Raw genomic sequence first — 24,278 nt, 5'->3', positions numbered from 1 at the left:
TTTGCGTAAAAATCACTCGCACAGTGTTTTCTTATCTTTCAGCTATCTTTTCGGCTAAAATTTTGATTAGAAATTTGGAGGCAACTATCACCCAATTTTACTCTCTGCCCAATACGTTCATCATATTATTGCCTCCAGAATACTGATCGTTGATTGTCCCGCACCTGAATTGCGAGCAGTTAAAAAAATGAAGAGTTCTGTTTTGGGAAATAATTAAAATTTGGGTGTAAATCTTGCAGGAATTGTTTAACATTCACGAGGCTAAAAGTACATCTTAGTTCGGTTATTCAACATGGCGGAGAGTTCGGCTGTTGCCGACAGAAGCACTGGCATTATCCAAGTGGGCATTTTGACAGGTACTCGATAACCTGCTGAAGTTTACGGAAGAATTTTTAAAAATCCGATGAAAATTTCGAATGGCAGATTACCAATACCTAATTTTCTCTTGTTTGAAACCCTTGTGTGTTTAGATATTTCCACGTAAGCAGAAATTCTCTCAGATAACAGTAACATAAACATTTTGCACAGAATCTTCGTTTTGCAGGCCTGGTGATAAGTTTCAACTTTTAAGATAGAATTGTCGTGAAGGAAATGCCTCTCTCTCCAACCCGCAGTCCAGTTGTAAACAAGATAAATAAGTGGCATGGACCTAACTCCCTTCAAAAAAAAATGGAAGAAAAAAAACTGTTAAGAAAAAAGAGATGGGGTGTGTGTGGAGGTTGGAAATGTACTATTTGTTTGTAACTTAATGTTCCTCTCCGTGTTACTATTTCCGTCACATCAAGACCATGTTCCCTTGTATCACAAGTAGGATAATACCATTGTCGTTTTGCAAGTACAGTATGACCAGAGTGGGTTCCAGAGTTTATGCTAGTTCAGCTTGGTGGCACTTATGTATATATACCAGTATTTTACAAATAGTAAAGGCTTATTGTGATGTAAACTATTGACATATATGCCTTTCACCCCAATTTCCCCCCAAATCTCAGAAGACTTTAACGAAAACTACATGTATTTGAAAAGCAACTTTCTTTACATGCTCAAGTACCACAGTGTGGAACTTTCATGAACTGCCTCTTTAAAATAAACAAAACATGAACAATGCCCCACCAGAACATCCAGTGCTTTTATGTTTATCTTTATGCTAAGATTACATGGTCACATCGTGTTGTGCAGCAGCTGTAAGTCAAGCGGTTTGTCAGGTACCTTGTGAAGTTGATAGGTTTACTTACGACATCCTAGTTTCCTGTACCCTTAAACTTGGCCTTCACGTACCTGTGTTTTCTAGTATGCGTCGCGAAACACAGAGAAAACATCTTCATTACAGGATACATGAATCGCTTTTATTTCTTAATGTGCAGATTATCATGTGTAAAAAACATATAACGGTGGTCAGTCCAAAAATTAAGTAGCTTGCAGCGGTGACATCAACAATGATCCCTGTTTAAAAAGAACTCTGTGGGGGACAGACCAAGTGGGTCTGGCGGAATGGTGACGCAGTTGTTTGGAACAGACCGAATGGGGGCAAGTGTAGGGGCGCAGAGGGGGAGCTAAGCTGGCCCAAAGCAGCCAAACAGTACTTGTCACCTTGCCCACGCTGTAGTGACACGGTCACCAGGCTCAGGTCACTTCAGGGGTGTTCACCGAGCTCCGAGCAAGATCAACAATGATGAAATGTCTGAAAAAATCTGACCGTTTTTTCCCAGGCATAATTTTCTTCATTTGGCATAGAAACATAATCTTCGTTTTATAGTTCCGTTTCATGTATCCTTTAATATAGAAGGACCTTTGAAACTGATGGGCATAAGTATAACATTTATGTGTACAGTAATTGACCTAAAATTTTGCTCCAAAAAGATCATTTTAGAAGTAAATATATATTACAAAATATTGCTTTTGGATCTGAAACATACATTTTTCCAGGACTGTATCATCCTTCCTTCGAAATAAAGATATGTGCTAGAAGTGGTCTGTTTGACTTGATCAGTATAACATATACCTGTATCTGTTTTCCTTTTTTACAGTTAGTGATAGCTGTTTCAGTAAGACAGCAGAAGATCGCAGTGGACCTAAACTCCGGAAATTAATTGAAGAGAAACATGTGTAAGTTGATTGTAAAAGATGACTTTCCCTGGAATTATTATATATGTGATACAATGACATACAGCCAAGGTGGTTAGCACGCCAATGCAGCGCAATGACCCTGGGACCTCTCACCAATACACTCACTGTGAGTTTAAGCTGGGACTAACATAACAGATGTTACATTAGTCCCAGATTCAAGTCCTGCTCATGCTGGCTTTTTCTCCGGTTGTATGTGGGATGATCTCTCAGTAACCTGTGGATGGTCATGTGTTTCCCTCGAATTCTGCTCGGTTTCCTCCCACCTTAATGCTGGCCGCAGTCTTATTAATGGAATATTCTTGAGTACACCACTCAAATACATAAAATACAATGACATACAGTGAATTGTGAAGCTCATCTGTATAGGTACCGGCCCGGATAGCACAGTTGGTGGAGCGTCCGCTTTGGGACCGGTAGATCCAGGATCAATCCTTGATCGAGTCACACCTAAGACTTTAAAAGAGGAAGTTGTAACTTCCTTGCTTGGCGTTCAGCATGAAGGGGATAGTGCAACGACTGGTTGACCCGTATCAGTATAATGGCTCGGGTGGGGCGGCTTACTTGCCTTCGGTAAGTCGTCTCAGTGAAGCAGCACTAAATAAAAGAGCGGTGGAAATCCATCCTGCAACAAGGAGGCACATTACACATACATGCACCCTAATGATTCCTTCGTCGTCATTTGACTGAAAAATTGTTGAGTACGACGTTAAACCCCAAGCACTCACTCACTCATCTGTATAGGTGATTATAACACCTATACATTCATTCAAAAATATATCTATACATACTGGAGAGAGTTTAAACCTGGGTGTACCACTGAAAGTAGTAACACCTCCCTCTATTTGTACTTTTCAGATTCAATGGCCTGGTGGTGGCACAAGCTATTGTCCCTGACGAGATTGACAAGATTAAGGTACACTGTACTTCCACTTACACCATTGTAATTGTGTTAGTTTATGATTAATGGAACAATTTACAGTGGTCACAAGTTGTTTCATCTTTTGAGGTGTCATGGATTCAGTTCATATGCTCAAACTAGGCTGTGGATCATGCTCTCTAGTTACTCTCTTTTATGCAGAGATGTGGTACTCTTTCCAAACCTCTGCTGAATGCACATGTAGGCCTCCAAATTTATATTGTACTTATTAATGTGGACGTGTGTTTGACCAATCAGTGCAAGCCTATTGACTATCAGATCTGTGTTTTTGTACCACCATGCTGGCAGTACAGTCTTGCCAACCCCAATTATCAATACATCAGCAATACCGATAGCTTGTAATGGAGAACCCGTAAAACTCCTTCCTGCCTGTATCAAGACGGTCCAAAGTTATGAACTTATTTATTTTTTCCCTTATTACATCACAATTATCAGTGTACATGTGTTCACAAAACGTATGTGAAGTATACACACGCTGCAACATCACAGAAGAAAACGATGTGTTCTGCTGTCATTTGGACCTTCTGTGGAGCTGGTCGTTGATCCGTGAATGCAGCTCCGGCATTTTAAACCCGATCTCCTTGAAGGAATTTTTGAACATTTGACCTCAATGTCTCCCTTCATTCAAAGCTGCAGCCATTCGGAGTCAAGTATATTGTATGTATGTTAATTGCTTCCACCAACCAAAGCTGTTTTCATTCCATCTTGATATTTTTCTCAATCGTCCATTCAGAATGCAGGAGTCTGATCACATGAATAACTGTTGTAACATAACCTAATTTGAAATCGTGGTGTCCGTGGCTCGGTTAGCACTCTAGCGCAGGGTAATGACCCAGATGCCTCTGACCAATGCGGTCGCTATGAGTTCAAGTCCAGCTCATGCCGGCTTCCTCTCCGGCCGTATGTGGGAAAATCTTCCAGCAACCTGCGGATGGTCGTGGGTTTCCCCCGGGGTCTGCCCGGTTTCCTCCCACCATAATGCTTCCCGCCGTCATATAAGTGAAATATTCTTGAGTACGGCGTAAAACACCAATCAAATAAATAAATAAATAATTTGAAATCTGTCACTATTTTCCAGAGAGGGAAAATTCATCAACTTTGTGATTAGAGAAGCTCTGTAGTGTGTAGGATGTATTTGTTTGCCTTCACACTTTCATACGTTGCTTGTTAACTGAGTAAGTGTCCGTTTCTTCATCTGTCTTGCACCTGTTGTGTCTTTTTGGATGGGTAACTTTACCAACAGAACTCACAAGGTTTTCTGGATGTCAAAACTCCTGGTTAACTTTGGGATGGATGGTAGAACCACCACTTGACAGCTAACTTGGAGTTAGCTAAACTTCATGCACAATTTCTTTTTAAAGATGTATAGACCACAGTTATACAACCATGATATTCACACTTTGTGAGATCTTTGATAAGGGCTATGTTTTGCAGCCAGTGCATGTGGTCACATGAGGTGACCACATATTGTTAAATTTGTCTTAATTATCAGTACGGTGCAATGCCTACCTGGCACTTTTCTCTCTGTAATCATGGTATAGATCACTTGTGGCACTAAGTAATGCAAACTGTCTGGTGTGGGCAGCAATGCGCAAACATTATGACAATGGGATAGTACATGTACATTGTAGTTACAACGGGTTTTACATCCGTAGCTCTTATGTGACAAAAGGTTAGGTGTTAATTACAGTGGCTGTGATTCCTATGTTTGGGTTTTACTTGCAGGCCATTCTGGTATCATGGAGTGATGACAGACAGCTGGATGTGATACTGACGACAGGTGGGACAGGGTTTGCTCCTCGGGATGTCACCCCTGAGGTAAGTGCTTTGGGTGGGTTGGGGAAAGTTTTCTTGCCCCACGGCCAATACGAGTATTGTCAAAATAATTGATGTCGGTCCGTTCATCCATGTGTTTGTCCATTTTCTTGTGAGCACTATACCTCTTGAAGAGTTTACCCCAACTTCACCTAACTTGCATACCCCTTTGCATTTTGTCATCAGGAAGACCCCATGGACATCAGTGACTTTAACCTATCTTCTCACAGTCTTAAGAGGAGTTCAAGTTAAATTTTATAAAAGGCTGGTTAACACGATATCTCTTGAAATTTGTAGAAAAAAGTTTACTAAACATACATAACATGTAAACCCTATTTAATATTAATGTTGCATCACCAGTGGTTAGTCTGTCTGGTTGTTCATTATACTGCCATGGAATAGTAATTGCAATGGGTTTTACAGACATGTAGCTTTTCATAGTTCCAAACACACTTATATATTGTCAAGAGGAAGAACCCTATTGATTTTCATTGACCTTTTCCTATTTTTATCTGTCCATTTCAACATAAACATTTTGAATTAAGGCGAGGGGTTCTTAGCGTATTGCTCTGTACTTTTTTTCTTTTTTATTATTACTAACCGATGCAATAATGTAATTCTGATTCATGTGTGAATGGGTAGATTAAAGTATGATGTATGCCCTGAAATCCTGCCTAAATAGTGCACAAGAGTGCGTTTTTGGCCAATTTTAAAACTGACCGTTCTCTCACTAGATAATTTTACATCATCTTACACAGATGAAATTTTATCTGTGTTGTAAAATTTGTATAGTGTAACATTACTTTCAGGCCACGAAGGCTGTATTGGAGAAGGAAGCACTAGGGATGTCTGTGGCCATGATAAAAGGATCACTGGACATCACACCCTTAGCAATGCTGTCCAGGTGAGTAGATTTGTTTGAAAGCAGCTGGATAAACTGTGCTGGATGTGTAAAGACATCAACCAGTTGTACAGGTACATGTACATTTATTTGTGAGATCTAACCCTAAATCTGCTGATTTTAGTCATCAGTTTTTCTTATTCTAGAGTCATGCAGAAAAGAAACTCCCTTATACCATTTGAAATAAACAGTATATTAAGGATATTTATGTTCAGTTTGCTTTCATTCTGTTTGTTGACAGATTGGTCTGTGGGACTAGGAAGGGCACACTTATTATCAACTTGCCTGGTAGCTCTAAAGGATCTCAGGTAAGGCCTCCCCTCTAGACCATACTAGACTGGAGTCCTGATATGTAAAAGACATTCCAGGAGTCAGACTTTCAGTTTCATTTTGATGTACATGTACTAGTACCTTTGATGGTTATATGTGCAGAAGTGTGGTAAATTATGTAAGTTGCAAGTTCCACTTTTACAGAAGTTAAGTTTTATAAATGGCATGACTTTATGTATTTAAAGACTCTCAAAAGGTAGCATTGTGAATGAGAAGTGTGAAAATTATGTTTACAGTGCTCTGTGAAAGTTGCCTTTAGTGTGGGTTTACCTTCAACATCTACTTATTTTACAGATGACCTTGTTCAGACATAATGTTGCTTATGGAATTTATAGTTCACAAGTGAAACAGAAATTACAGTATTTACATTAAATTTATGCTCAGTGTTGAAAGGTCCATGTCAAATATCAAGTTGTTTTTGGTTGCTCTGTCAGGAGTGCCTAGGGTTTGTTGTGCCAGCCATACCTCATGCTGTAGACTTGTTACGAGGACACAAAGAGGGTGTCAAAGCTACTCACAAAGCACTGCAAGAGAAAGGCCCTGTAAGCCAGGTAAATGGTTGTCATGTTGTCATGTACATAGGCACCACTGTCATAATATGAGTTAGACTTGAGTAAGTTTGGAAGTACCAAACAGCCACATGTACCAAACAGCCACATGAACCAAACAGCCACATGTGCTTTGCCCCACCATGCACAAATCATCATCTGCAGCACTGTGCGAAGGTCATAATTTTTTGTCTCCTGTCAAAAATTCTAAAGTAGAAACACGTTATTAAAGAGCTGGATTAGAAAATTATCCGAAACAAAACTTCATTGAAATGCCTCAAATGTCAGTGTCTTAAAGGAATATGTGACACTCTAAAGGGTCATGACATCATGTTAATATTATAGTAATGGTATTAAAAATACCATTATTTGTACAACATTTTGTACAGTGTGTATTTGGATGTTAACTTTTGTTGATCTATGTGGTAGTTTTGTGCCGTCGTTATTTTTGTAAGGGTAGAGGAGTTAAAAACAATAATTAAAGGCTTCTCTTACAACAACGAAGCTTGCCCTACTTAATTTACAATAGGGAAACAGGACTGAAGATGCAGGAACAGATGAAGTAGAAGAATTGCATTTGCTGGGGAAAGATTCTGGACGGTCTACAAGATCTAGAGAACACAGACATAAGAGGCACAAGGAACAGCCCAAACTACGGAAACTGAAAGATAGACGAAGTAAAAGAAAGAGAACAACCAGAACTGTGCATTCTGAGACCATCTTTGATGGTACATCAGGACTTGAGAACAGCAGTGTTATTGCTAGTGAGCATGGTGACCATCCAGAAGGTAGACATAGCCATATGGTGACAAGATCGAGGCATTCAAGGAAAGCTAAGTCTCCTGGACATGGGAATGCCAGTGATAGCCTGAAAGACATTAGTGAAGCTGTATATGTCATTAGAGAAGAGGAAGTTTGTGATGGTCATGTCGTTTCTGAGGTAGAGGTGCCAAACAGTGCTGAAGTGAATAGTTGTGAGGTTGAGCCCATGGATGAGGTTGAAGGTTTAGCACAGGAGGAGGTCTGTGAGGTGATAATTCCAGGTGAGAACTCAGCCAGTCTTACAGGTGAGGATGAGAATGTGGCCGAGACAGCAGTAGTCAGTGTGGACAGTACAGAAAGTCAGCCTCAGATAAATCTGCTCCTGGACTGTGGAGGTGACTCGGCTGCCAGGGTGACAGCTAGTCATGAGGAGGACAAGGAAAATAGTGCAGATGGTTCTCCCTATGCAGCGCCGAGCACACCTGACCAGTCCTCTAATGTGTCTGTGGCTAACAGTGAACACGGTGATGCCAGTGTGTATGAGTTTAGTGAGAAAGGTGCTGAGGCAGCCAAGGCGGACGTATCAACAGGTATAGCAACTGCCTCTGAAACTGTGGAATCCTCCAGAAAAGGTGCCAAATTATCCAGAAAATCTCAGAGTGGGATCTCTAAACGAGAAATTTTACGGGCCAAAATTCACAAAGTACGGACAAATGAATATCCAATAGACTATGTGGAAGTTGGTGAGAAATTTAAAGCATACTTTCAAACACATCCTGCAATAAGAGGAATATATCTTAATAAAGGAAAGCGTGAAGTGAAGCGCAATCTGGTGGTGTTGAGTAGAGCAGACAAGGCTGTGGACAGGGGAAGCTGGCAGCGAGGAAAACATGTTCATGAACGCAACAGGCTGGACGACCATTTCCAGCTGACAGAAGAGGGCAAGAAAAAGAGGGAGATGATTTTGAAAAGGCTACACCGAGATGAATATGCTGTGAATTGGTACTTGTTCTGCCCAGGACATGGGAACTGTCGGCGCAAATGTGGAGGCTATGGCAAATGTGTTGAAGGTGAGAATTGATCTGAGCGAACTTGACACTTCACATGATGAGCTATTCCTTTTTTACAGCCTTTTAGTATACAATTCACTTCTTACTAGTAGAATGAAAGAAAAGTCCCAGGGCCCCTTGCACAAGGGGATTGTAAACCTAAGTTGATTGTAAATCACTAGGATCATGATCATAGCTTTAGCTTACCCCCTTGCATGAAGGGATTGTAAGTTATGATGGTTGTAATTTACAATCAGAAATTATAATCTGGTCTACCTCGCCCTAAAATTAACGCTAAGCACAAATACTTGCCTCATGTGTAATGTTAATTAGTACTTTTTGACTCCGTTAGCAAAGATGTTCTGTGTAGTTGTCTCAAAAAGATGTTACGGGCATGTTTTCACATGTTGTTGTTGTTAACTGCTGAATCATTATGACGTAGAACTCTGGAAAATGAAGGCAAGAAAAATTATTGACCAGTACATTGTACATTTCCACAAGCCACCGTTATGCACAAGTTAGATTTGGCTCGCATATTAGGCAGGGACATAATATGCCTGAACCATGGCCCAGTTTCACAAAGCTCTCTTAACGGTACGAGCTTGCAACTACCATGATGACGTAATGCCTACAGTACTGGTTGCTGTGGTAGTTGCATGAAATACTTCATGAAATCAGATTTAATTATAAAGGCTTATATATTAATAGTGGCTGAACCATCACATTTACATCAAGGGAGCAAGTCGTGGTTGATGCAGTCAAAATAGATGTCAGTTTGATCCCATTCTTTTGACTGGGAATTTCCAGGATTCCCCTACCTCAGATGTTCATGGGGGCGTGATTGCAATAAGCAGTCAATGGTGCTGTTTGGTGCAGTCTTATTTGAAGTTCATATAGATTTTCCTTCCACCATTGTGGCACAGATCATATGTTACAAAGGTAGTCTGTAACTTGCCAAAAGGTTTGTGATTTACTCTGATTTCCTTACCCATAAAATCACCATCATCATCATATTGTATAAGCGACAAATTGTTCAGTATGGCGTAAAACAAAAATGAAATGAATTAATAACATTTGCATTTGATTGATTTTATAACTTTCAATTCGTGCAGTCAGCTACTATATTTTGCAAGTGTTATTGAATCCGTGTGTGTTTTCAGGGTGTAAAGGCATGTCTCACAAGCAGGACCGTCACAACTGCTCTCTGATGGTGAACCTCAAGCTATTTGTCAGTGACCTCATGCAGTGGAGAGTTCACATCACTGGCTGTCATGTTCCAGTGGAGGCAAACTTCACCTGGATTCCGCCCACCTCAAATCAAGAGAGAATCAGCGAAGACATCCGTGATGTCATTCTGTCAGCTTCAGAGAAGAAGGCAAGTCCCTCCCAGATTCAACAGATGGTTAATAAAGTGATTGGACCAGAGACATGTGCTAGCACTCATATCACGCCACCCTCAAAGCGACAGATCGGACGTCTTGTATCTAGCATGAAGAAGCGGCGTAAGGTGAAAGACTATAATTTTAAAGACAAGACCACGGTAGAAAATGAGGATAACCAGGTTGGTGAAACATATGAGTGTGATCACCCTGTGAGGTCAAAAGCTGTCACTACGTCATCAGAAACGCAAGTACAGGCTTGTACTAGTCATGAAGGAATTTATCAAGGAAATCACCAAACCATGAACATCCCATGCACATCTGTGACTGTGTGCAGTCCAACAGCTAATCAGATGAATCCTGCATTGATTCAGACTCAGTCACACCCCCAGCTGATGCCACATGACCAGATGCAGCCAATTATGCAGGCCGTGTCTAACATGACTCCTGCAAATCCTGGCGGTGTTATCACTGGACCACAGCTATTCATGTATCATGATTGCCCTGATCAGCCAGCCTATTACTACACACCCACACCTGCACCAACTACCATGCATGTGCAGACAGTGGCTCAGCACGGGGGTGGGGTGGCTGTCCCCGCAGGCACAGTGACTCAGCCCTCACAGACACCTGTTATGTGCCCAGTGCAGACACCCAGTATGGAGATTATGGAGGTATCAGGAACAAACACAGCAGTGCCACAAATGCACGACGTCCAAGTGGCTAGTATTGACCTCAATGCTTTCTTTGTCTATCAACAAACTAGCTAGGTTTTCAGCACAGAGATGTTCAGAACAGTCCTGGGATGATGGAGGTTTTGGAAACAAATTCAGTAATGCCACAAACACAAGTTTTCCGAGTGGCTAGTATTGATGGCATGAATGTCTTGTTTGTGGCTGGCTGTCAACAATCTACATGTAACTCGGTATTAAGCGTTGCTCATAAAACCTGTGCTGAAAAAACATGCTAGATACGTGTTAATCCTGTTGCTAAAATGCATCCATGTACATGTATTCTTATTTTTACTGGACTGTAACTGTGAAGTGCAATTTCTTTCAGATAGACTGTAATTACGCCTTCATTGCAATATGACTGACTCCAAGGGCAAAACATTGTATGGAAAGAGCTTCCCTCTCTGTTTGTGACACTGTGTTTTTGTTGGCGGTCCATAATGTTTCCTCTACTGGCTTACTTGTACATGTATGTATTTTGTTAAGATAACTCTTTCACACTGTGAATTTCTCACATTTTATTTATATCATGTATGTACATGGTATAATGGTGAGTTTATTTCATGCATTTTATTCGTGGAATATTTTTTGTGCATTTTTGTTCATTATTAATTACCATCAGTAAAACTGAAGACCTGGTATTAATTCATTTTATACCACTATACAGGACTCTTTGTGCCAAAAGAGATGGACAGTTACGTGTATCTTTGCCTCCTAGTCAGCAGTGATGTATTTTTGGTATTCATAACCTTGTAAGGAAGAGTGTATGAAGAAACTTTGAGAAGGTTTGGTGCTACTGTTTATCTTTGACTACCTGTACTGTTCTGTTCTTAAAGGGATACAGACTCAGTGCTGATTAGCTGACAGTGAAGATAGGTTTTCCTGGGTTAAACTACGTGTATGCAGCTTTGGTCACACCTGAATAAATCTGCCATACCTAAAATTCAGCTCACACTAGAGTCGATTCTGTATCCCTTTTAGCAGTAGTTTTCTGTGTGCGTACAGTAGGTATATTTTACATTTTTTCTTTGCATCACATTAATCTATCATTATTCTTTCAAAACAGTTGAGGCTTTATTTTTTGTGAAGTTTTACTCTGTTGGTATAGTATTATCTCAATGCATTGCTGTGCTTGTGTTATGTTTTTTCAAGCAGATGTACATACATGTACATACATTAAATTTATGTATGTGGTACATGTAACATGTAAACTTACATGGATGTTCTTTGTTGAGAGACTGCTCTGCTGTACAAGCCCTGCAAACAGACAGTAGGGGAGGTCTAAGGCAACTTTTGTTAACATCAGTTTTTTTTTACGATCACCTGTCTCGCCCTTTTCCAGAGGCACAAATCACATCTGTTCTCTTCACGAACACAGATCTCCTAAATTTTTTCCACTATTCATCAGCTCCAAACAGCTTACTGTGAAACTTTGCCCAGATGCTCATGTTTATATTGTGCAATGAAAAATAGTTGCCTGACATTTCTGAACAGTCACATGGTACAGGATGATTTTTTTTTTACCTTTAGCGATAAAATAGTTTGAATTCGAAACTCTCCTTTTGATATTGAGGATTTTAGCCTAATTGAAGATGGCAGTTAGTATATGGACACACAATAGAATATTTGGCTGTCAAGTTTTCTATAGTTGTTATTTTCCCCCCAAAATTGTTAATTTTCTCAGACGCTGTAAAGTGAATATGGTATTGTTTTCTTTCATTTGTGAAAGTGTGATTAACTGGTGTGAGATATTCCGCTGCTTTTTGATACTCTTGTATACATGTAGTATTTAGCTTCATCATGGTGCATTACACGGCCGTAATGGTACATTTTTCTGTACTGCTGTTTGGAGCTTTCTGCTTAATAAAGCAAACATTTTATTTCATTCCGTTTCATCAGGGCAACCAATGAAATTTAATACTATAGTATTTGTGATTCTCAACAGGTAGAGAATACATTTTGCATTTGCTATGCCCCAGTATTACATGTACTTGAATGTGAGCTTCATATCTTGTTTGCTTTGTTCATGGTTTTTGCCTCTTACATTTTACTACATGTGTATAAAACTACTTCAGTGCAAGATATGTATACTATAATTCTAAGTGCACTGATAATGATATGTTGAATTCTTCTGTCTTCAATTTACAGAAACTCAGTTTCTTCAAAGGTTTTATTTTTTCCAGTCTGTCATGTGATTGAACATGGTTAGTGTTATTGACTTGTTTGTTCACAGGGATGTTATATTATTACACTTGATACTTATTTCTCATCTTCTTTTGCACAATTTTTTGCATCATCCACATGACTCTCATGAACTTTACTCCATATTCCAAATGTCTTATTGCTTTACACTTCTATTTTTCTAAAAGTATATAATAAATGATTTTCTTGACAGTCTTTTCAGTTAATGTTTTTTTTTTCTTGTTTTCTTTTTTTAATCTTTACTTTAAAAGGCGAGAATACATTTGTTGTTGTCATCTCTGACATAAGTTTTTATAGATACAACACAAATCGATCCCTTGAAGAAAACTGTTTTTCATATTTGAATACATTAAATCATTTATTCTAAGTACAGTATGTGATAAGCAGTTGTGAAGTGTGATGCAACACCCCTCATATCATGAGATGCTGTATGCTCTAGTTCACTACAGGCACAATGTGAAAGAAGCACCCGATTCTACAAGTGCTGTATGAAACATGCTTTACTGTGCTAGACTGCAGGCACTTTACGAAAGGGGCATCAGATTGCTTGACTGCAAGTGCTGTATGCACAGCACTGTGTCCCTGTGAGGATAATCTGCCTTGCAAACAGACTTCAGAGCACTTTTCTTAGATCAATAGAATTCAGGGAATAAAGCAAAATTGCCCTAAATGACCACTTTGTTAAACATTGTCACATCCATGCTCTATGTGGTACTTCATCAGTGAGAAATTAGATTCATGAAAACCTAATGCAACAGAAAGGTTGTTCTGGAGAGGACTTATCTCAGAATGATGTGCTCAAAATAGTGTGGTGCAAATTCAGCAGGACTTTGGGCCATGTGTCCCAAGTTTCCGCCCACTTCAACCTGATGATATAGAAGTGAAACAACTGAGAGTATTCCTAAAATGCTGAGCAAATGCCAGAAAATGCCTGTAAACTCAATGTTTTGCTAATTTTTCGCTATTTTAATGGAATGACAAAAAACTTGTAATGGATCTCGCCGATAAATTTCCTGAGGTACAACAATATGACAAAGCCAATGCATTCCACTGTGAATGATACTGCTATTTGAAGCACAGTGCGTAATCACTCCATGTAAGGCTTTAATTTTAATTTAATTTATTTCATAAATAGCAGAACATAGCAGCATAGTGGAATTACATCACTGTTGTAATTTTGTCAAACAAGGAACTGGTGTTGCAGAGGTAAATCATGAACACTGTTGTACAGATCTATGTCATGATCTGCTGTTCTACTAGGTCCCAAGTTGTCAAATCCATTAAACTTTCAGACTGAAAAACATGGTAGTTCCAAATTTGAGCTGACTGATAGTCAACACTCTCATGGCCACAGCAACCACCATCATGGAAGTGATCACCATAGCAACAACCATCATGGAAGTGATCACCATGGCAACTACCATCCACATGGAAATGATCGCAAAGGACATTACCATGACAGTGATCATGATGGGAGCAGCCATCGTGAATGCAAGCACACGTTTCCATCTCATAATGTTGAAAGTATGTGAACTGTTCTATTCCTGAAGATGTATGTACATGAATCTGGCACTGTGGGCAAAAGATTAAGTTTTTTATATGATTTCATGAAAATACCAAACCTCATCAAAGACAGTAAGTTGAGAGTTGGCTTGATAAAGTAACACGTGTTGCTTTGCATAAAACAATCAATTTTTTTTAATTACCATTGCATAATTTGTACATAATGATATGCTTTTTCTGTGGGACTGTGGGTCTTGTTAGCTTTTATCATGATATCTAGCCTGAGGAGAATCCTAAAAGACAGGTTATATTTAGCAAATTATCATCTAATTTGATGTAATTCGTGCTAAAGTTTTATTTTTAGTGATTTCCTCTATTCAGGTTAATGTTATCTAACATCAAATCAGGTACAAAAACCATCAAGATCTGTGCATGCGTTTAGCATATTTATTAGTTCTTTAAATTATGACAGATCGTTGTTTTATGTACAATAACAGCTGAATAACATTGTCCAAATTCTATAAAATTTACATTGAGGTTTATTTTGTAAGCCCACAGGTCTAACTTTGCTGAACTCTATTAAATTTTGTCTGTGTGCTCATCACAAGGTGACATTGGCATATCACGGGTAGCCTACAGGCCGCGAGAATCTCCCTACCCAATGATTACTGTCCCTGAGGCAATGGCTAAGGTCTTGGCTGAGTCACCTGTACAGTCCACAGAACTCGTGGATACCTCAGGTAAATTGATTATTCTTGCAGTTTACTGTATTCTAGCAACTTTGTGCTGTCTATATATATTCCACCATACGTGCAGCAGTTCTACATGCTCTTGTGAATAATTAACTTGTAAGAAATGTAAACCCTTGCATCTTTACATTGGGTACAGTAAGGCATTTAATATTTATATGTAGACACATTTTTTGAGAACTGTCCTACCAAGAATGACTAAATTACATATACTAATTAGTACTAATTATGTATACTATTTGTGAATCATTTAACATACCCACATTACATGTAGCTCCAGCTGTAAAATCAAATGGAGAAGATGTAGACAATGTATAATAACATGCCCTACCTGTGCAAAATGGCCATACGGTTTGGATGTGGGAAGTGGGGTGAATTATAGGGTCTTGTGACTGTACTAAGATCTGGTTTCAGATGCTCTGGGTCGATTTCTGGCAGAAGACATCTTGGCAGCTGATCACCACCCTCCATTCCCAGCCTCAATCAAAGATGGGTACGCTGTCATTGGTGAGTTGTAACACTTAAGCTCCCAGGGATGGCAGTCCTTGTACAATATTGATAGATATCTTTCAGTCCGAAACATGCAATCTTGTAGGTACATGTAGATGTCAAAATGTTTTTAAAAATTACAAACATCTTGGCTTCCTCAAAAAGATCTGCCATTTTGAGAAATAGAATAGGTTTTTTCAGAGGTGTGAGATTCCTATCCGAATAACTAATCCGTTGAATCATCCTCAGTTTGCATTGGTTTATACTTAGGAACATGTGCAGTGTCCATTGAAGGGTTTTGAAAGGGTGTTCAACTTTAAATCTGTGTGGGTTTTTTTTTCTCCTTAAGAACTAAAAAGTGGGTGTTTAAATACAGGGCACTACAAACTAAGAAAATGCTTTTAGGTAGTTACATGTGTCTCTGACATGTTTTCAGCTGCAGATGGTGATGGTATAAGGCAGGTACTAGGCGAAGCAGCCGCTGGAGATGATGTGAGTACAGTGTACATGTGTACACAGTCGCAGTCAGTGAGTTTGTTCGTTACATAATCATTGAGATGGTTGTTTATTCCCAGCACTCTGGTTTCCTCCACTCTCCAATTCTTGAATACAGAGTTAAACACCAATCAAATAAATAGACAAGTAATACACTTTACAGATGTAAATTATTTTTTTAACAAATTGAAGACTCGTGAAGTAGGTAGTCAGGATAGAATTGCAAAATGAAATATACAGTATGTATGATAATTGTATTGCACGGATCCAGCAAAAGGTAACAGGTACATTAATTGTTTGACCCATTCACATGCAGGCTTGAGCATGGGAATTTGACTCGCATATCTAACACCATCTTACTTGATCAGCTTTCTTTCATGTACACATGAAATATTGCAGGACTTACAAGCTGTACAGAATGCAAACATAGAATTACAGGAACACCTATATTTATATATTAGATATGCACTTTTCTGTGTATGTACATGTTGTATTGTGTTAATTGAGCAGCCCCAGGAAGAGGTGTTGCCCGGTCAGTGTGTACGTATCAACACAGGTGCTCCACTACCCCGTGGCGCTGACAGTGTGGTACAGGTGGAGGATACCCATCTGGAGAAGGCGGCTGATGAGGGGCAAACCGAGGTGGAGATCAAAATCATGAGGGCCCCAACTCTGGGACAAGACATCAGGTGAGTCATAAAGGCACAGTACATGTTGGAGAAAAAAGACAGGATGTACATCACGAAGTAATTAAAGCGTCTAACTTTGTTGTTTATGCATGTATATTCATGTATATAAAGACATTGAAGAGTGGCAAATATTGTCTGAATTCCCTTCAGTTGAGAAGTATATGGTGAAAAAAAAGCATAAAATGTCCTTTGTTACATGTATGTGGGACACACAAAAGGCTTATGGGGTAGGTGGTGGTTCTCCGTGGCCGAGGTGGTTAGTGTGCCAGCAAGGTGCAGTGAGGATGGTCATGGGTTTCCTGCCACTATAAGGCTGGCCATCGTTGTATGAGTGAAATATTCTTGAGTACAATGTAAAACACCAAGTGGATAAATAAATAAACAAAAGATATAAACAAGATATATCTGTGATTAAGATAGACAGAGGGATATGAAGCTCTATTTGTTATCGCAGTCAGGCTTGAGAATCTTGGCCTCACTTCACTTGATCACGCGTCAGTCTGAAATTTCACGAGATTAACTCACCAGCCACAGAACTTTGAAGAAGACATCGCTTAATCTTTGGCATATATGGTCAAAATATGCCTGAAATCACCAACCAGATTTCAGAAAAGGTTATATGTTTGCTTACATATTAATTCAACTATCATGAATTCAACAGATATTTACCACTGAAATTAATTCTTCATTTCTTGTAGAAAGATCAACCGTGTTGTCAAAATACTGTCTTTTTCAAACGTCGACTAGAGCTTTCCAACAGGTCATTTTTCAGTATTATTCAAAGAAAAATCAGTCCACCCAAAGTCTGAACAGTTCTGGCTTTTAATCAGCAGGATTTCGGAAAATGTACCTATAGTAAATATATGTTTGTGCCACGCAGTTTGGTGCATTTTTTTCTGTTGTTGAAAACGTCTAAAAAAAAATAGAGTTTTCAAATTTCCCTTTGTGTATTTAGTTTTCACCCTGGGCATTTAAAGGTTAATGGAAGACTCAGATTTTGTTTCTATTAGGCATTGAACTCTTGTAGAACTTTCATTACACTGTTAAATTTTGGTAGCGCTAGCTTCAATGCAAGTGAAAAAAAAAAACGCTATGGCAATCACACCCAATAATTACAATGCTGTCAGGTCTGTTTGTTCTGATGAGCTGATAATGACGGCTCGTCCAAACTCCAGTGACTAAAATCTGGTAGATTACAGATTGTAATTGCCATGTAAATAATTTTACGTCATGTCCTTTATCCTCAGTGGCATGACAAAAACTATAACAAAAGACAAACAAATAAAGCACTTTTCATTTACATTGAGTAGTCGTTTTTGAACATTTCTTTCGTAATAATTCTTTTGTTGTAAATTTCTTTTCTGTTAGAATGTGAACAGCAGTAGAAGTCAGCTGCTTGGCTGTAATTTCTCATTTCATAGTGCAATCCTGCACAGGCAGATGTTTAGTATGATAATAGAACTATTTAAATGTTAGATGTCTATTTCAGCAACAAGACACATTAGATTTTCCTGTTAGTGTTTTCAGTTATTTTAGAGTGTATTGCATTTATTTACAACACTATGACATATAAAATGAAAACCGAAAGGCAAGGTTAAATTAAATTGTGAAATATTAAGGAGTTTATAGCACAGAAGAATAATTTAAATAGACTGTCAGCAGGTGTGTGGCTGGTGGAGGTTGGTTCCATTTGATGTTGATAGAGCATGTGGATTTGGCATATATTGGCATATATACTTATTTATATATTTAAGAGAAGAGGATGAAAAGTTTGTTGAAAAGGTGCCATTCAGGTCAGATTGAAATATTGTTAATTTTGATGTACATTGTGTAAGTGGCGAAGCGAAATTTATACACAATAGATCTGAGTTTAAATGCTGATTTAACATTTTAGCCCTCTCTGTTATTGTAAACTGTCTTTACAAAACACTTTTATTTTCTTTTGTAAAGTTGATTGCTTATGCCTCAAAAATCCAGAATTAAGAAGCCAATTGGCCATCGTCAACCAGACAACTCGTACCCTGACCAAGTCAGACTCAACTCAGATGTCATCCTTGCTCAACGGGCACAAGATGGAGTGGCTTCTTATTAAAAGAAATTTTGAAGCCATTCTCTAATTTACTGAAATGACCATAACTCTGCAGACATGTCAATGGACTGAGGAAACCATTCTGAGTGACATGGACTTTTTATATGTTATCTTCTTTCTATATGATTAGAACTGGTTCATCTGACGCTTCAAAATTGTGAAAAGAATCGTTGTAAGTAAAATATTCTTCTGCACAACAAAACATATTGATCAAAGAACGTGCAGATGTCTGCATCAAGGTTTTTATGAAACACTATGATTTTTTTCAAACATGAATCAAGACAGAAAAATACAATGAGATGTAACATATAAGTACATAGGTCAAACGCCTTTAGCAAGTACAAAACTTGCAAACAATTTTTAAAGTTTATTTGATCAGTGTTTATACCATACTCAAGAATGTTGCACTGATATGCCGGCAGTCAGAATCAGGGTTTAAAATTTGCTTTATATAATATAGTCTTTGTCGGATATGTAGTCCGTGAGATAGAAAATTGAAAAATAAGATGGTGTGTACATTGTAAATCTTCAACCTTTTCTTCCACTAAAGCACTTTTTTCAGAGAAATCTATACATGGAATTATTATGAAAATGATGCTAACAATGATTTGTTTATGTCATTAAGGATGCAAGTTTTGTTATACTATATTGACTTTATTCATCAGGTCCGTCAGACATGACACTGACTCTGTCCGCGCAGGGCACATCGGCTCACTGCGGCAGCCGACAAAGGTAGTTCCCGAAGGAGTCTGGACATGTCCAGGCTTGCCGTGCACAATCCAAACTTTGTGGCACCATTGTCCGGGCTAAAACAATAACAAGTCTAACACCGTGGGCTTTAACAGCACAGTTTCATACCCCTCTGTCTCTTAATCCCAGAATATATTTAGCAATATCAATTCTGACAGAAAAGTGTGAAATGAGAAGTTTAACACCATGCAGATCATTTGAACAAAAGTCAAAACTTTTGACATTTATCACTGAAGGATGTGAACTTAGCGGTTACTATAGTTTCTCCACTGTTTCATACAGACCTGTAGGTTCTGATATCCCCAAAGGTCACCAAGTATTGAGCTCTGGAATGAAACTGGGACCTGCAGAACTGGGTCTTCTGGCAACTGTTGGTGTGATGACAGTGAAATGTCACAAACTTCCTGTTGTTGGTGTCATGTCTACTGGGAATGAGGTAAATGTCCTATTAAAAATGTCCAGTGATATTTTATCATTGTTCTATAACCAATTTCATTAATATTTTACAGAATTAATGAATTAAGTAAATGGATTAGTGTGATGTTCAGGGTTTATAGACAATAAATGGATTAGTGTGATGCTCAGGGTTTATAGACAATAAATGGATTAGTGTGATGCTCAGGGTTTATAGACAATAAATGGATTAGTGTGATGCTCAGGGTTTATAGACAGGAGAAACAGATGCTCATTCTTTTTTTCATGCTTTTGTTGTTATTCACAGGAGAGAAATGTCGTAAAACTGGACACATAAAATGCTGTATTTCCTATTTCTTTAGCTGATAGAACCAAACGCACCTCTGTCTAGTGGGAAAATTAGGGACAGCAACAGGATGACTCTTCTGAGTCAGATCAAAGAGGCTGGCTTCCCTGTGGTAGACCTGGGCATAGCCAAGGACAAGTGAGTTCACTTAGCCTGACATGGAATATTTTAATAACATCACTTATCTGACACAAATTACACCTGTATGGCACATGTGTGAAGTTTGTCAGTTACTGGCCAAGGGCCAGTGGTTTACATCTGGCAGTTTTGTTTCTATGTATTTTTCCTCACAATAATAGGATATTTAGTCTGTAAATGGTGCCAGTAAGTGATGTTCCGGATATGAACTGAGCTCATATTTAGCCACTAAGAACAAATTCAGTCTTCTGACTTTCTGTATTTTAACATTAACCTAGTAGCTTTCTGCTCAGTTAAGACATAGTTTTGAAAATTGTATGTGGTCACTTTATAGCAAAGTTCGGGCTTTTGAAAGCCGTGGGCATAGTTTGAAAGGCTTTGGTATTTTGGAAAGTCTTTAACAGTGTTTAAAAGGCTTGGTCATGTTTGTTTCAGCACTGATGATCTGATGGATCTGTTGAGATCAGCTATGGAGAGAGCAGATGTTATAATCACCTCTGGAGGAGTATCAATGGGTGACAAGGTAAGCTGAGAATTGCTAACTATAGGCCTCATAAATGTATGCATCACACTACCGTCTGGACAGAAGTCATTTATTCATTGAATTGGTTGCTGTGCTCAAGAATAGTGGAAACTGAGCAGTAAGTGAGAATACACTGCAGCTGTTCTAAACCTGACTGACTGACCTCCTAAATATTTGAAGTGACAGTAAGTCTGCATGAACTGAAATAGAATTAAGCTTCCAAGCAGAAAGCTGTAAACCTATTGGTTTTGCGTGGACAATTATTACATTCTTACTGAACAGTGCTTTTTGTTATTTGTCTAGAAAAATTGCAGGTCTTAGTTTTTTTTAACTTTGGTAGCAAATCTCTGACAGATGTTATTTTTTATCATTTTGAAGTTCTTCTAGGTCACTTAGTTTGGCAGCCATACCGGATTTCAAGGAAAACATTCAAACATCTTCTGAGGAATCAGTGGATGAATCCTTCTAAAATTTGATATACATGTAGAGCGATAATGGTGACATAAAATTTGAAGAAGACATTAAAATCCATTAAAATTTGAAGAAGACATTAAAATCCATTAAACTTTGAAGAAGACATTAAAATCCATTAAAACTTTACAAGCTTGCCTAAAATTAATTAACTCGCCCTACAAGGAGAGTAATGTGAGAGGGGGATCAGTTGCTGGCGGTGGTGTCCAGTTTGGTTAAAGTTTTTGGCCAATCATAGGGCATATCAAAGAGGAAGGCAGTCTTTGACTTCATAGCTTAACATTTTGTTCATCTATTCATAGGGTTGCATTTTCCTCTCACAGTCCATGGATTGAAAAACGCAGTTCACGATTTGCAAATCAAAGACCTCTGTGGTAAAGTTGGGCATAAACTCCCCCACGGTGTATTTTACCACCACAATGATTTCCATCTCCATAGCATATCATGTCACTGCTCTGCAATCCTTACACATACAAAAAACAGTCGTAGTTGTGAAAATGTAACAGTTTTGGTCTCTCTTGCAAAATTTTAAGTCTATATAATTAAAGGATAATAAATGTGTTTGACAGTGTCAATCTTTCCACTTTATTTTGGTTTGGAGGTCAATATTTGAATGTATCACATGACTTGAACATTATACAGTTTTACAGACTACTCAATCAGGTGAGCTGTCAGTATTCTCTGAATTCCTTGTTTTAGGGTTTTTAAGTTTCCAAATCCATAACATATGTAATTTCAATAATCTGTAAATTGAAATCTATGAGAGCTAGAAATTGTAATTTGCACAAAATTGTAGCTCAAGATAGGCTCTTTTCATGGGGTTGAATCATTTTAAGCTACTGTAAATAGTTTTCTCGCGCCAAATGACATCACCCTATTTTACAAATACACCATAGAACTTTAAGCCCATTCATTTATGGTACACTTTAGAAGGTAACTAGACATTTATATACTCTTTAACTGCCTAGTTGACTGGCCATGGTTTCCCAAAACAGACTGTGTATCTGAATATGCCAGCATCACTGTGTAACTGGAATGTGCCAGCATCACTGTGTTGCTGATCGAGTGTTACAACTTTGTCACAATTGTTCTTCAACACTGCTCTTCGCTAAAGCAGAAGAGTTTCCGTTGCCAAGATTGAAATATTGAAGCTCAGCATATTCAGTCTAAGTTTATGATGCATGCATAGTTGTTACTGTATTTTATATTTACAGGACCTGCTGAAACAAGTGCTGCAGCAAGGTTTACAGGCAGAAATGCATTTTGCAAGATCTGTATGAAACCTGGTAGGTTTTTTTGCTGTTGTCTTCATGAGAATGTGTTCACTTCTTGAATTGCTTACAACAATTAATACTTGTATGTACATGCAGGAACAAATTTCTTTTGATAATTTTTTTTTTTTTTTTTGTTATTTTTCCTGTAGGAAAAACTGTTCAGCAGCTAGTCAACACTGACACTGTCATTACGTCTTGAACTTTAAACAATAAAGTCATTTTAACTTGCTACTCAAAGTGGAAAATGTTTGAGGAGTTATCCTTCTAGTAAAATTGGACTATTATCTGATTTTTTACCAACCATTCTCTTTGCTTTCAGGAAACCCACGACTTTCTTTACAGTTCAACAAGAGAAGAAGAAAGTCCTGTTTTTTGGCTTGCCGGGTAATCCTGTGTCAGCCCTAGTGACATGTAATCTGTACGTTATCCCAGCGCTGAATAAAATGGCTGGGAACCCCGCGCCTGAAAGAACAGTTATCAGGGTCAAGGTTAGTGTTGGTTACAGCTTAGTCCCTTAACCCAGTAGACTGGGTAATGTCAAGGTTAGTGATTGGGAATCTAGTGCTTTGTCAAGACTACATGCTTCACTCACATTGAGATTGCGGTGGAAAAACTAAATAACATGAGAGTTAATACAAAAGTCGGCTTCATGGTCTCATACATGTAAGTCCAAACCTGGCTTTGCTGGTGTTCACAACTTACATACGCTGTGCAAATTGTTCTGTTGTCGTGTTTTAACATACCATAATTTCTGGCTATTTGCAGCCATAGTTCTCAGAATATCATCCAGTGTTCATTTCTCTGTGCTCTCTCGTGTTACCTTTGTTTCTCATGTGAGTGAACTACCCAGATGTTCGCTGACTTGAGTAAAGATTGATACTTCTGTTAAAAGAAAAGTTAGTGTATGTAAATCTTTCAGTTATAATTTCATGAGCAAGATGCGTTAATGTGAAAAATGTTAAATAGCTATGTGATGGTATCTCTGATGAGATGTTCAATTTTACTGTCAGGTGGAAAGAGACATTTATCTGGACCCACGACCTGAATATCATAGAGCAGTTATAACCTGGCACCCAGGAGACCCCATCCCATCTGCCACCAGCACAGGAAACCAGCTGAGTAGTCGTCTACTCAGTATGTGTTCAGCTAATGGGCTGCTAGTGCTGCCACCCAGGAGTGAAGAAAAAACAGATCATGAAGGAAGGGGAGTTAACTGATGCCATGATCATTAACAGACTGTGATGCCCATTGAATTGTTTAATTCAGATAATTATTGTGTGGTTTTATGTTAATACAAATATTAATATTATTATTAAACAGTTTAGTCAATGAGGTTTGAGTATAAGTCCACATCAGTGGAAATAATGAACTTTCTCCTCGTCTGTCCATCAGACAATTAATCTGTCCATCAGTCAGTCAGTCTGTCCATCTTTCTGTTCAATATCAAAAGAGAAGTTCACGTATAACCTGATGTACATAATATATTGCCAGAAATGTCAAATATTGGTCTTTTCAAATATGTAATACAGCGATAATCCTCCTTTCCATAGGTGTAGTTCCTAACAATAGG

At 38.5% G+C, this 24,278-nt stretch overlaps 1 protein-coding gene across 1 annotated transcript; it reads left to right on the top strand.

The window, feature by feature from the left end:
* Window positions 1-292: 292 nt before the first annotated feature.
* On the top strand, window positions 293-24,040 carry LOC135466213 (uncharacterized). The gene is given in 22 exon segments (XM_064743615.1): window positions 293-356; window positions 2,025-2,103; window positions 2,980-3,037; window positions 4,787-4,879; window positions 5,686-5,780; window positions 6,019-6,085; window positions 6,542-6,658; window positions 7,185-8,487; window positions 9,627-10,571; window positions 14,039-14,302; window positions 14,890-15,021; window positions 15,445-15,537; window positions 15,956-16,011; window positions 16,525-16,703; window positions 19,825-19,978; window positions 20,319-20,440; window positions 20,876-20,963; window positions 22,649-22,708; window positions 22,858-22,865; window positions 23,028-23,196; window positions 23,719-23,892; window positions 23,894-24,040. Coding segments are annotated over 22 exon segments (4,377 nt in total). The 3' UTR covers window positions 23,951-24,040.
* The last annotated feature ends 238 nt before the right edge of the window (window positions 24,041-24,278 follow it).

This window comes from Liolophura sinensis, chromosome 6 (genome assembly GCF_032854445.1).
Source record: "Liolophura sinensis isolate JHLJ2023 chromosome 6, CUHK_Ljap_v2, whole genome shotgun sequence".
Taxonomy (NCBI): Eukaryota; Metazoa; Mollusca; class Polyplacophora; order Chitonida; family Chitonidae; genus Liolophura; species Liolophura sinensis.
The sequence above is the reverse complement of the archived record's forward strand: the minus strand, read 5'-3'. Positions and strand labels throughout refer to the sequence as shown.